This window comes from Kogia breviceps, chromosome 2 (assembly GCF_026419965.1).
Source record: "Kogia breviceps isolate mKogBre1 chromosome 2, mKogBre1 haplotype 1, whole genome shotgun sequence".
Lineage (NCBI taxonomy): Eukaryota > Metazoa > Chordata > Mammalia > Artiodactyla > Physeteridae > Kogia > Kogia breviceps.
The window spans coordinates 147,603,639-147,617,315 of NC_081311.1; the positions used below are offsets into that span (position 1 = coordinate 147,603,639).

Genomic DNA, 13,677 nt, shown 5'->3' on the forward strand with positions numbered 1-13,677 from the left:
GGATGGAGAAGGGTAAGCTGGGACGAAGTGAGACAGTTGCATGGACATATATACACTACCAAGTGTGTGGTGGATGGCTGGTGGGAAGCAGCCGCATGGCACGGCGAGATCAGCTTGGTTCTTTGTGACCACCTAGGGGGTAGGATAGGAGGGTGGGAGGGAGGGAGACACAAGAGGGATGAGATATGGGGATATATGTATATGTATAACTGATTCACTTTCTTATAAAGCAGAAACTAACACACCATTGTAAAGCAATTATACTCCAATAAAGATGTTAAAACGAAATAAATAAATAAAAATAAAAAGCATATGGCACTAAAAAGAATCCAAATATCAGCTAAACGAAAGAAAAAAGCTCAAACACACAAAATCCAGCCTATGTAATTGAAATCATTTATAATACATGGATAAAGTATTGCCCAAATAACACTCTAATAAATAAATTTTCTTTTAAGAATAAGATTTAGTCTATAGATTGAGGAAATATCATCTGAAGAATAGCATTTGATCTTTTCTTGATAGAAGATAGTCATATTTTCAAAGCACAGTGGAGAACTGAGAGTTTCTCACTGAAAATAAATAACTATGATGGAAGAAGTGTCTGACCAAGGCTAGAAACACTTATGCTGAGTGAGAAATAGAAACACATGACTCTGTTAGGAGCTGGCTTTAAATAAGTGCCACAGAAGTACAGTAAACCTATACATCAGATATAGAAGAATGATCATTTCAATCCTCCTTAAAGTGGTGTTACATCTAAAAGCTCTATTGCGTTAGTGGGAGAGTCATTTTGTATCTCAGAATAATGGATTACAAAGAACGCTCAATAACTTCAAGTGTAGAGCTTCTTCACTATGAAGTGTGCCAATAATAACTAACTTGCTACATTTCATGTAATTTGTGTATACTTTGCCATTTATCCTCTTGACAAAAATGAAATAATATCAATAACAATTTTTGTACCTGTAAAATCCACGTATCACCTTTCTCTCTAAACATTTTCAAATTCTGTGAAATAAATGTCATTTTTGAGTGTTTTAGCAGATATCCAGCAGTGAACATAATTCCATAATGGTTAAACATATCTTGAGTTGATGAGGTTATGAAGAAATGAGAAACTCTCATATGTTGCTGGTAAAAAGAGTAAATTAGTAAAATCTTTCCAAAGAGCAATTGTACAATACAATCAAAACCTTGTAACATGCATCCCCTTTGGTTCAGCAATTCTGCTTTAGAAAATTATCCTAAGGATATAATCATGAAAAGAGACATGATGCATGGATTTAGTGACAATAATAGCCAGTGCAGCATTGTTTTAAAGCAGGTGAGTAATTTTTAAAAACAACATTATAACACAGATAACATTACAACAAGAAGAGGATACCTCTTCTATCAACTCCTGAAGATGCTCAGTCAGGTCCAAATTCTTCCTGTAATCTGACACAACTCTGTCAAACTCATCCACATATTTCTGCAAATCCCTCATGGCTTCCAAAAGGACATTCACTTTATTATTTGGATAATTTACGAAAAAAGTTTTATTCTCAAATTTTCCCATTTTCCTTTTCAAAGCCTGTGCAAAAAAAAAAATATTTAATGACATTCAATTTTTATTTATGAGGCTAGTTAGTGATTAAATATTGAGGGAAAAACTTTTGTAGCTTCCTCCATTTAATATGTTAAAACCATAAGTATTAAAACACATTTTGGAAAGAATAGGTTTTCTTTCAGATAGTTTATTGATTCAGCAGCAAAAATAGAGAAAATTTACTGCATATCAGGATCCATTCCATAGTTTGAGAATGTTACTAATGATTTTTAAAAAGACAGTGATCATAAAATCAAATATTTAATGTCCTCAGTTAGCTCACTGTCTCCCGAGAAAGGCACTCAAATAATCTAGCCAGTATAAGTGATAAGGGGCTGCAGGAACAGGGGAGGAAGCTCCTGACATAGGTGGGTACAAGGAAAGAAAGAGGGGTATACAAGAGGGGGATGTGTGTGTGTGTGTGTATGTGTGTGTGTGTGTGTATGTGAGTGTGTGAGAGAGAGCGGAAGGGGAGAGGCTGGGTAGATTTGGCAGAAATCATTTTGGAGCTGCTTCAAGACATAAATCAATTAATTATGTATTTTACATGAAGTACCCAATTGTTATAAAAATTAAAGATGATCTTTTCAGTCCTAATGCTATAAAAAAGCCCACGGGTTGGACATCTAGGATTGAAATGCAAAATAATTTTGCAATAATTGTAGTAGCACACACACACACACACACACACACACACACACTTTCTCATTACCTGTAATTTTTCAGCATACATATCTACTTGTTGAATTTGATATTTGAGAGCTTTTAGATTTCGAGCTTTTTCATTTTTCTTAGTGTAATTAAACTTCAAGTTGTTGAATTTCTTTTTGATGTCTTTGAATGACTCTTTGAGCTGCAGTTCAATAAAAAGAAACAGGTGACTTCCTTAAAATGAGAACACTAATATTCACTTGAAATAAATCAAGATATCTACACTTCAAAATATTCATAACCTTTGAAATGTATCCAGAGTGATTTTCAGTAGAAGACAGGTCTGCTAAGTGAATATATAATGTGAATTTAAACATATCTCCCAAATATAGGTAATTATAAATTGTTCTTAGTATTTTTTGATTTTTAATTTGTAATTAGGATTACAGTTACAGAACATCCTTTGGCCTTCAAATAAGAAAGTTTTTAACATATGAAAGATTTTAAACAACTCTAATTTTCTTATTTGTATTTATTTATTTGACATCATTTTACAACTCATTCTGTTCTCTGTATGCTAATATTTGTTCCATATTCCAATGCTCTTATAGCCATCATGAATAAATTTATTAAGCCTCCAAGGAGCTGTCCATGTTGCAGAGGTCAATGGAGTGTTGACATTTAGATCAATGAGGACATTAGTGGGGTGGAAAAGGAGACCCAGTGTAACAGTCAGTAGGAAAAGGACTGTATCTGTCCAAATTAAAAATTATTTTTCATGGGCAGTTTCCAGAAGATTTACTTCTTAGATATAAGCCATTAACTTCAGAGGTCCTTAAAAAATGGAAGGTAAGTTAACAGTTGTTGCCTGTGGTGGCAATGCTAACTTGTATATAGTGTATGGTTATAGAGTGTATAGAGTGTATGGCTATACACTGAAAACGGGCCATAGATGATGGCTTTCTTAAGAACAAACAGTCCAACTTTACCAGTGAGCCAAAATTCTAAGCAGTCTAGTTCCATTAACAACAACGCTTTCTGTGCCCTTCTCCAGATTCAAGAAGGATAAACATATTGACAGGTAATTCACTCTATATTATCAGCAAAGAGAAGTACAGAGAAAATATAAACCGTCTCAGATTATATGGAAGCATTTAACAGCCAAGAATAAACAATGTCATGATTGATAAATTTGAGCTATGACAAGAAAAGTCAGGAAGACATTAAAATTCTTTTCGGGCTTCCCTGGTGGCGCAGTGGTTGAGAGTCCGCCTGCCGATGCAGGAGACACGGGTTCGTGCCCTGGTCCGGGAAGATCCCACATGCCGCGGAGCAACTAAGCCCGTGAGCCATGGCCGCTGGGCCTGCGCGTCCGGAGCCTGTGCTCCGCAACGGGAGAGGCCACAACAGTGAGAGGCCCGCATACCGCAAAAAAAAAAAAAAAAAAAAAAAAAAAAAAATTCTTTTCAATGACAGCAAGTAAATTATTTGGGAGGGAATAAAGGCTGGGCACATGCTAGATTTTAAACTTATAATGCAGAAAAACATATCTGTGCCAGAAAATGCTTGCTTTCTCAAAATGCTTATTTCAAATTCTGCATATTGTAAAAACAGAACCTTGACCTTATCTTTAACACTTTCTGAAGACAACAATCTATAAAGCCCTAGCCTATTTGCATACATGGAAATTATTATACTCATGCAATTTTTGCATTTGCCACAACTATACTTCATCAGTGTTGTTTATTTTATATGATAAATGAAATTGTTGAGCATTAGTTTTAAATTATAAGCACAGAGACCATGTAAAATATTTAAATTGATAAATCAGTAATATTATAAAGGAATGGAAAGAACTGTAACTTAAAAATTTTAAAATGATTTCTCTATTAGAACTCAGAAAAATATTTAAAAGAATATTCAGTTGGTATATTTATGAAATAAACAATTAATATTTAAATTTTTTGACATTTGATATTTTAACATGCATGTATTTGTTATTAGTGGGAAAGGACAAATGAAGTTGATTTTATGGGATTAAGATACGGACTTCATCCTTAGTTAATCACATAAAACTTTGGCAGGAACTTTTTTCCCTTGAAGTAATAATCTGCAACAATAGGTGCAATAACTACCACATCTGAGGAAACCAGAGATTTTTGTATTAAAAAACATGTCCTGGGCTTCCCTGGTGGCGCAGTGGTTGAGAATCCGCCTGCCGATGCAGGAGACACGGGTTCGTGCCCTGGTCCGGGAAGATCCCACATGCCGCGGAGCAACTAAGCCCGTGAGCCATGGCCGCCAGGCCTGCGCGTCCGGAGCCTGTGCTCCACAACGGGAGAGGCCACAACAGTGAGAGGCCCACATACCGCAAAAAAAAAAAAAAAAAAAACATGTCCTCAATAGGGAGTTATCGTAATGAGTACAGAGTTTCTGTTTGGGATGGTGAAAAAGTTCTGGAAATGAATAGTGGTGATAGTAGTGCAACACTGTGAACGTACATAATATCACTTAACTGTACTCTTAAAATGGTTAAGATGGTAAATTTTATGTTGTGTCTTTTACTACAGCTAAAAATATAATTTTTATTTTTAATAAAAATAAAGTAAAATAAAATGAAAGAAAAAAATACATCCAGTCACTAACATGTATCCACTGGAAAATAAAATTTTGTATTCTTTCTTCCCCCTTACTGTAACATGACATATATTATAAACTTCAGTCTAAAGAAAGAAAGAGGGGCTCTGTCATCAACCAGATAACCACTGGGTTACACCTGCTTGTTTAAGCAGGAAAAACTCAACATCTATTTGAAAACTATATGATAAATGAGAAAGGCTGAGCCTTAACACGTTAATTCTAAGACATGACATTTAAAGTCTACTTTGGATTAAGAAATTTAAGACTGATAAATGATGAGTACAAATTTATTTCTGTTTGCCTCAGAATGTATGCACTTCCACTGACGATGATTTATAAAGCCAAAGATGTTCATGGCGATATGGGTATGTGAAATGGGATCAGTTTCTTTCTGACACATGAGCTCCTTTGACAAGTTGCTGGCACTTTTCTCTTTTGGTCCCACTGGAAATCCATTTTAAATCCTGTACCTTTCCCAGATCAAATTCAGGACTATGCAGATACAAGTGGAAGGCAGCAAGCATGAACTACCTTCAGCAATCAGGTTTTCAGAAAAAATCCAGCCATGCCTGATTTTCTTACCTGCACATTCCAATATGAAAACTTAACTTCCCATCTAATCTCCACATAACTTGTGATCATATTTTTAAGGGAACTGAGTGCCATGGTTGCTCGGCTGTGGTATCATTGTTCACGCAGCTGTTTCTAACTTTAGTTAGCTTGTCAACAATGGGGAATGGTGTAGATGGCCAAGACAACTGCTCAACTGGAGCACAGAAGCAGGAAAAAACATCCAAAGCTTGGGGCAAGAAAAAGGTTACCCTATTCAAAATCTTTAAATGTTGTTTTAATTCATACTGATAAAATTTCTGAAAGTCTTAAGATAATCAGGAGAAAGATATTTTTTCAAATGAACAGTGCAGTTTTCCTATCTTTCCATATGTTCAGCTCCTACATATTTGCTGTGGAAGAAGCAGACTAATTTAATACAGCTATAATTAGAAAAAAAAATCATTAAGACTTTAAAACTGCAGTTCTTTTGAAACTAGCATAATGAGCATCTTCACCAAATTTCCCAGGGAGCAGTAAGCCTCTCTCAGGGTTAGCTATAAACAAAAACTTCTTAGCAAAGAAGCAGAAGGGAACAAGATGGACAGGAGGCTGGCTTGCTAGTTTTAGTCTTGAGGAAGCTGGTTGAGGCAACTTTGGCACAAGAATGTATTATATGTGAGTCTGTTGCTGGCAAGGCCAATTTACATGAGGGACATGAGACTTTTTTTTTTTTTTTTTTTTCTGTACGCGGGCCTCTCACTGTTGTGTCCTCTCCCGTTGCGGAGCACAGGCTCTTGATGCGCAGGCTCAGCGGCCATGGCTCACGGGCCTAGCCGCTCCACGGCATGTGGGATCTTCCCGGACCGGGGCACGAACCCGTGTCCCCTGCATCGGCAGGCGCATTCTCAAACACTGCGCCACCAGGGAAGCCCATGAGACATTTTAAAACTAAGAAAATGTATTTAAAACAAGAGCTTTTCATTGGAACTATGGCACACAATTGTCCAGAAGCAAAAATACAAAACAAACAGTCCATTTTTCTTAATGTCCATTTCACGAGCTTAATTTCTTCCCACCATTTTGCCTACTCCAGAAATAAAAAGCTTTCTGATTCTCACTTTCAGTAACAGAAAGAAGGTTGCAATGTTATCACTTCCCAGGGATGCCTGTATTTGAAATTTAGGGACCCAAAGACTCTTGACTTAACCTGAATGGTTTGCTACAATTATTAACGGTAGAATATTTAGGCTTAGGGCTGGTGAGATTTGGGGACAAGACTTTCCTGGCCTCCATCTGTTCAGCAACCACATGGCTGTCTTGCTGTGCTTACCATCAGTCTTGTAGAAGCAGGAAATGGGGCCGCTTGGAAGGAGAAGACAATTGCTCCATTTTAAATTGCAGGTGGCAGCATATCTCAGTAATAGCTATTTTATCCACTCTGCAAGTTTTGTTTGTTCATAATATATTTACGTTTTATTTTCTGGACATGATAACCACGATTTTAAACTCTAGCTTTCTATCTTCTTCAGTAAGAAGAGTCATTTTGCAGATGTTAAACACAAAACTTCTAACAGATTCTAACCCTATGGGATGGACATTTTCAGAACAAATTATAATCTTTCCTATCCTCTTGCATATACTAATGAAACAGACTCACAGTGGGGCCTGGTAATGAGCAGTTGTGACTGCGAAGTCCCATGGGCTTTAAGTTGCCTAGACTCTTAGCTTCCTGAGGACTTTCCTGTTCTTATGGCCTGGCACACAGTAGTCATATTTGTTGAATGATGATAATTTAGTATTTTTCTTAAAATGATGAATTAAGGTCATCAATCTGGAAAATAGTAATTATCTGTACTATACCATCGTGCTGCCTCATCTATACCCTCTTTTTCTGCTTCCTTTCTTACCAGATGGTGATTGTCCACAGCCATTTTGTCAATAGCAAAGCAGTATACAACATCAGGAGGTTTAATGTTATTGGTTGTGTATTTGTCTAAGGCAGCAGCATTCCCCTATTCTACAATAATTTATTGCTGCTAATCTGCCTTATCTCCCTGGAACTTAGATGACTGTTTTATCCAAATTGACAAAAGAACAAAAGAATCTGTGTGACTAGAACAAGAGACTCTGACATATGGAATATATATATATATATATACACACACACACACATATATATATATATATATATACACACATACATATTTCTGTTTCCTTCCTGATGGGTAAGATGTTGCTACAGTGTAGAAATTTCAGGCTGAAGTAATATAATTATATGAAACCTCCATTTGCAAAATTTATTTTAGGAAAATGCATAGCAACCCAATTCTGTCATTACTATACTTTTCATCAAAGTAATTGTTCATGACCCATAATAAGACTCCAGTGACAAATTTTCATTAACATCATGTAAATGTAAAGGTAATTTTTTTGGTCAGGTTGCAAGAAGAAAACATGCTCGATATTAACTTATTACATTTCTACAGAAGACATGTAAAGAATAAGGAACTGATGATGTTCTGTCATGTAATATGGCAGAGAATATCTATAATGCTTTGTGTATTAAAAGCTTATTTATATTGCCAGGCAAGAAAATGTACAGTGAGATTCAACATTCATGCATACAAATATATCTTTGGGTGAAATGAGTGGGAAAAAACTCCACAAAGTCTGGCAGTCTGAAGGGTGTGTTTTCTAGTACACATGGAGAAAATGAGTTTTTACAATTAACTATGTCTTATATAGTATATAAAATTAGAAAATAATATTTTACCAAAAGAGAATCAAGGCACAAAACCATGGTTCTTTGTCATTAAGGAATATCACATCACATAAAAAAAATCACATTTAGAATACCTCACTTTATTTTACCTTGAGATACTGAGTCCTTTTCTTTTTTTTCTGTTATTTTTTGCCGCATGGCTTGCGGGATCTTAGTTCCCCAGCCAGGGATTAAACCCAGGCAACAGCAGTGAAAGCCCTGAGTCCTAACCACTGGACCACCAGGGAACTCCTGAGTCCTTTTCTAAGGGCCTTTAGTGCAATTAAACCCATGCAATAAAGTAATTTTAGTAGAAATAACCAAATGAACTGTGCTATTATATCAGATCATACAAAGAGCTTCTAACGAGTATGCTAGAAAACAAAGATAGAAGAAGAAAGCATAGTAAAAGGATACATTAACATCAGACTATGCAGTGGTTGAATGGGTTCAAACATTAACTGAATGGTGAACTCTGAGTTTAGCAGGTGACAAGCTGGTGCCCAGTAAAAGTTGGTCCCCAATAAATGAGCCTCTGGCCCAAAGCTGACTCACTGAAACCCCAAAGTCCTGCAGCACACTGCTCAAGTGAAAACTGTATACTCCTCAGTTTCCTCATCTGGAAAATGAAAGTCCTCCCAAACCAATTTCAGCTCAGATCAGTGAACTTCCAAGAAGCACTTTAAATGCACTGGATGCAAAATAATGCATTTCAAAATCAACTGAATAAATCAAATGCTATGCTTGGTCTAGTTCCCTGGTGGGCTATCTGACTTTATTTTTTTATACAAAAATAATTAGTGTAACATACAGCTTTTAGCTTTACATAATTTTTAAGCACACATACCAAATACTAATAATGATAATAATTATTAAAATATCAAATATTATTACAACTTAGAATCTGGCTCTGACATTCACAATACAAACTAGACCACACATCTCTTTATTTTAGTAACGGGCACTGAAAATATTCCTTTGGATTATTTTCCCATTAAGTTTGTAGTTGGAAAATCCAGGCTGTGCATGATATACTGTGACATGCCTTGTATATCTCTACAAGGAAGGAAAAGGGAAAAGGGCCAAAATTTTTCAAAGATCCTTTGAATATGAAACTGCGACTTATATCAAATATTAGTTGGATTTTGAAGTAGAAGCAAATGGGAAGAATCACTCTCTTAATACTTAAGATCATGTTAAAGTGATGTTTGATTCCTAAATCAAACCTGCACGTATCTGGTTTCTGGTTCCTGTTACAGTACAGACAATCCTGGCGTGTCCCTACTATGACTGGAAGGGCTATCTGTCTTCCCAGCCTGCTGGCTCCCAGCAAAGTCTCATGACGAGGCAGCCCTGTAAACAGAACCACTGTGGAAAGGGCCAGAACAGGGAGACCCAGCTCCATAAAGGCCACCATGCTTCAGGAAGAGGGAAATTGAGCCTTAGGCAGCTGGGAACAGCCCTTAGCCTGCTCTCTTGTGCTTTCAATAAAATATGGTTGAATGTCACAGCAGAGAGAGAGAGATCTTCAGCAAGAAAAGTTTACAAAAAAAAAAAAAATAAGGAAGAAGAGGAAGAAAAAGAAGAAAGAAAATAACTTTGGGGAAAGATAGTAAAAAAAATTATTTCCATGGCTGTGAATGTAAATTTTATAGCCTGAGAAGAATTAAGATTGTTTTCCTTAAAGTGGTCTGGCTGAAGTGTTGCTAACTGCAGTACAGGACCCGGAAGAGGCTTTTATACTACACAGAGGGCAGGCTACACTAGGGGTTTAACATTGAGTGAATGAATAAGTCTCTCACCCACAGTGACTCCTGAAACACAGACTCAGAGCAGAAACTCTACAGTCCTGTGGCACACTCAACTGAAAACCCTCCATGTTGCTGCTTCCTGTTTCCCTCCCGCTGAATGGGATCCAAGCGGCCTCTCCTGCTCTCGCCCTCTTGCTTTCCTTCCAGCCATGCTCCTTTCCTGCACTTCTCTGTGGGCTGTGAAAGGGCTAGACCACTTTCTAAGTTTAGTTACTCATACTTAAGTCCATGCTCTAATGTTGTTTGATAATATTTGATACTCACTGGTCCTAAATTGTGTAAAGAGGGCATAACAGAAAAGTCAAGAAGGTTCACCACGTCTTTTTCCCTCTGCTCACTTTCCTAAAGGGTTTGTGATGAATGAACTTAGAAACGTCTTGCTCTAAACAGAGATAAATCTGGAATTGTGGTACCATTTGTTCTGCTGTCAGTCCCAGTAAGGAACCAGGACCCTCACTAAGCTATATTTTTCTCCTAGAACAAGTAAACCTTTAGATGTTAAGTTGAGCTATGGGAGGGTGTGGCTCAAGTTCAGTATGTGTCTGGGGGTTGGGGGTTGGGTAGAATTGAGGAAGAGGAGGTGGAATTAACTGTGTATGGAGGAGGGAGCATGGACTAGGAGGATACCTATCATCTGTTATTTCTTTTTCTCTAGGCGTTGTTTTGCCAGAGAAGTCACTCAGTTTGAGTAAATATGAAACCAGCCACTTGACTTTAGTGATGATACTTTGTAGCCTCTGAGGCCACAAGCCTGCCCCCCTTAGCACCCACTTCATCATGAGTCAATGGTACTTAAATAGCATCTCAGCAGGCGGGAGCTGGCTGAACTGGGATGCTATCACTCTGCACTGATGCTGTGTATCCACTCAAGCAAAACAACTGCTGTGAGGGTTTGGGGCGGCTGGGGAGGAGCAAACAAAAAACCCTAATACTACATTCTAGGTTCTTCCATGTGTTGACAATACACTCAACTCAAAAAGTTTGGAAGCTTAAAGTTTACTCAATCTTTCTGAGCCCTGAGGCCATTGCTTGGTGGATTAAAGGTCAAGGGTAAAAAGAAAGTCTCCTGATTCACTGTGCATGTGTGCGTGTGTGTGCATGCGTGCATGTGTGCGCGTGTGCGTGCGTGTGCGTGTGTGTGTTCTCACCTCGCTCATCTCATCCCTGGCGGTACAGAACTCCAGACTGTGGGTCAGGGCCCACTCACAGTCCTCAGCCTGGGCACGCCAGTTCAGACTGTCCCCCTCAAGGATGTCCAGCTGCTGCTGCAGGTTCTTTGCAGAAACATTAGAGCAGTTCTAAAAATGAAAGAGAAGGGGAAGTGATGAAGGGAATTGGCAAAACAGCAATGAGAACAACATGCTATTTACCTGCATTGTGAAACTCATAAATGACTTAAAAAAAATAGGCTCCTGATTTATTTTACCTTAAACTTCTTTGAATATAATGATTTCAGAAAGAAGCCAGACACCCAACACCCAATGTTGGGAAAGACAAACCCTTACATTTCCAGTCTTGAAACTTCAGTTTTGAAGATTTGCTCATCACACCCAACGCCTCAGTGACACTATTCATTATAAGGTATAATTTTTACTTCAAAAGGCATAAACTATGCATTAGAAACATGTGGCTTCTGCACTATAATTTTCCTGTCAACTTGAGCGTAACCTCAGGTTTATTATGCAAGTGCTCCAAACTGTACTCAGCACAGAGGGTTGCTGAGGCCAAGGCCAGATGCAGACTAGAGAACAAGTTACATTATTTGTGCAAAGTGAGATGTCTTCCTTGTTCTTTTTCTTTTTAAAATAAATTTACTAATAAAACAAAACTCTTTAAAAAGAAAGGTCCTTCTTGGGAAATACATTCTGTTAACAGCGACAGATATTTTGTATTTCTATGTCTTTCAGTTAAGAAAATACTTTAGATCCATTGAATTCCATATAGTTTAGTGGATTTCTTAAACGAACTTTGAAATAAAATCGGCCATTATGATTTTTATTAATGTTATACATACTGGATAGAATTAACATAATCTTTTCTTCCCTCAAGTTAAGAATTTGGAGAAGGAGTCTTTTTAAAATCAGAGTCCAATGTGTTATTTAGAAAAATTTAATCTGGAATTATTTCCATCTCTTTTAGGCTCCTTTGGTAAGGTCAGTCCAGTGGAATAAAGCAGATCCAGTGATGAGTGCCCAGATCCCTGGGTAGAGCCAGGGTTCTTGGGCTTTTCTACCTTGGGGTTTCATGGATAAAGCAGCTTCTCTGGGATAAGACTCTTCACCTATAAAATGAGGGTCCTGGGCCTGAATATCTCTCGGCTACCTTTTGGATCTGATGTGCTAAAGCAGCATTGTCCAGCAGAAATACAACTGAGCCACATAAATAATTTTAAATTTCTTAGTAGTCATATTAAAAAGTAAAAAAGAAACAGTTGAAATTAATTTTTATAATGTAGTTTGTTTAACCGAACACATACCTAAACATGTAACCAAATATTAAAAAAACATTAATAAGGTTTTTTTCATATTAAGTCTTTGAAATCAAGTCTGTATCTCACACTTAGAGCATATCTCAATTGTTGCTAAATTTCTATCAGAAATACTTGATCTGCACTTAAATCTCATAGAGTTTAGTAGACTCACATACCCAAATTGTTCCCAATATACTTAAAAGTTTTACAATTTGGGGTATCAGTTTTAAATTTAAATTAAAGTTAAATAAAATTAAAAGTTTAGTCCCTTAATTGCATTAGGCATATTTCAAATGTGAAAAACTAACTGCCATTATAGATAGCACACCTCTATGATTTTTTTTTTAATTGGCATGAGAATAGATGTATCAAACATGGCTTTTAAAATCAGATTTTTCTCCTTAAAATGTTTTTCTCTGGACGTGGTAGAAACTTACCACAAATAAGTAGCCCAGTGGTTTAATGTATTTTTTAATTTAATGTATACCAGGCAATATGCTTGGTTTCCTTCATATTACAGGCCAACTGAGAGCTATATTAGGTATAAATGATGGTGTTCTAAGTTGCTTACAGGCCGCTGAACTGATGAGATGACGTCCACCCCCAAGGAAAGAGCCAGTTTATGGAGATGGTCTATGTGTGCCTGCTTTTCCCGACAGCGACTGAGGAGAACCTGTGCATCGTGAGCATCATCCATTTCCTTTGGCTGTTGTAGAAACTCCAGTTCTCTTGATCTGAAGAGTCGCCCCATCTGGAATTTAGGCCATTAACAATTAACCGAGCCGCTCCGCGGCATGTGTGATCTTCCCGGACTGGGGCACGAACCCGTGTCCCCTGCATCGGCAGGTGGACTCTCAACCACTGCGCCACCAGGGAAGCCCTAACCTTCGTATTTTTATGAAGACAGATTTTTTAAATTGAGGTACAGTTGATGTACAATATTATATAACTGGCAGGTGTACAATATAGTGATTCACAATTTTTAAAGGTTATACTCCATTTATAGTTATTATAAAATATTGGCTATATTCCCTAAATTGTACAATATAGTAGCTTATTTTATACCTAATAGTTTGTACCTCTTAATCCCCTGCCTCCGTACTGCCCCTCCCTCCTTCCCTCTCCCCACTGGTCAACCACTAGTTCTCTATATCTATGAGTCTGCTTCTTTTTGTTATATTCACTACATTGTTGTATTTTT

At 37.3% G+C, this 13,677-nt stretch overlaps 1 protein-coding gene across 10 annotated transcripts in view; it reads right to left on the bottom strand.

Moving 5' to 3' along the window:
• Positions 1-13,677, bottom strand: part of CCDC141 (coiled-coil domain containing 141) — a 218,812-nt gene that overhangs the window by 36,909 nt on the left and 168,226 nt on the right. For 8 of the 10 annotated variants that reach the window (XM_067026390.1, XM_067026391.1, XM_067026393.1 and 5 more), the window contains 5 exons: positions 13,048-13,227; positions 11,155-11,304; positions 2,304-2,444; positions 1,388-1,576; positions 967-1,011 (listed from right to left, as the gene is read on the bottom strand). In XM_067026390.1, coding sequence (XP_066882491.1) covers positions 967-1,011; positions 1,388-1,576; positions 2,304-2,444; positions 11,155-11,304; positions 13,048-13,227 — 705 coding nt within the window. The remainder of the gene's footprint in view (positions 1-966; positions 1,012-1,387; positions 1,577-2,303; positions 2,445-11,154; positions 11,305-13,047; positions 13,228-13,677) is intronic. The other 2 variants (XM_059053584.2, XM_059053585.2) reach the window with 1 other exon arrangement.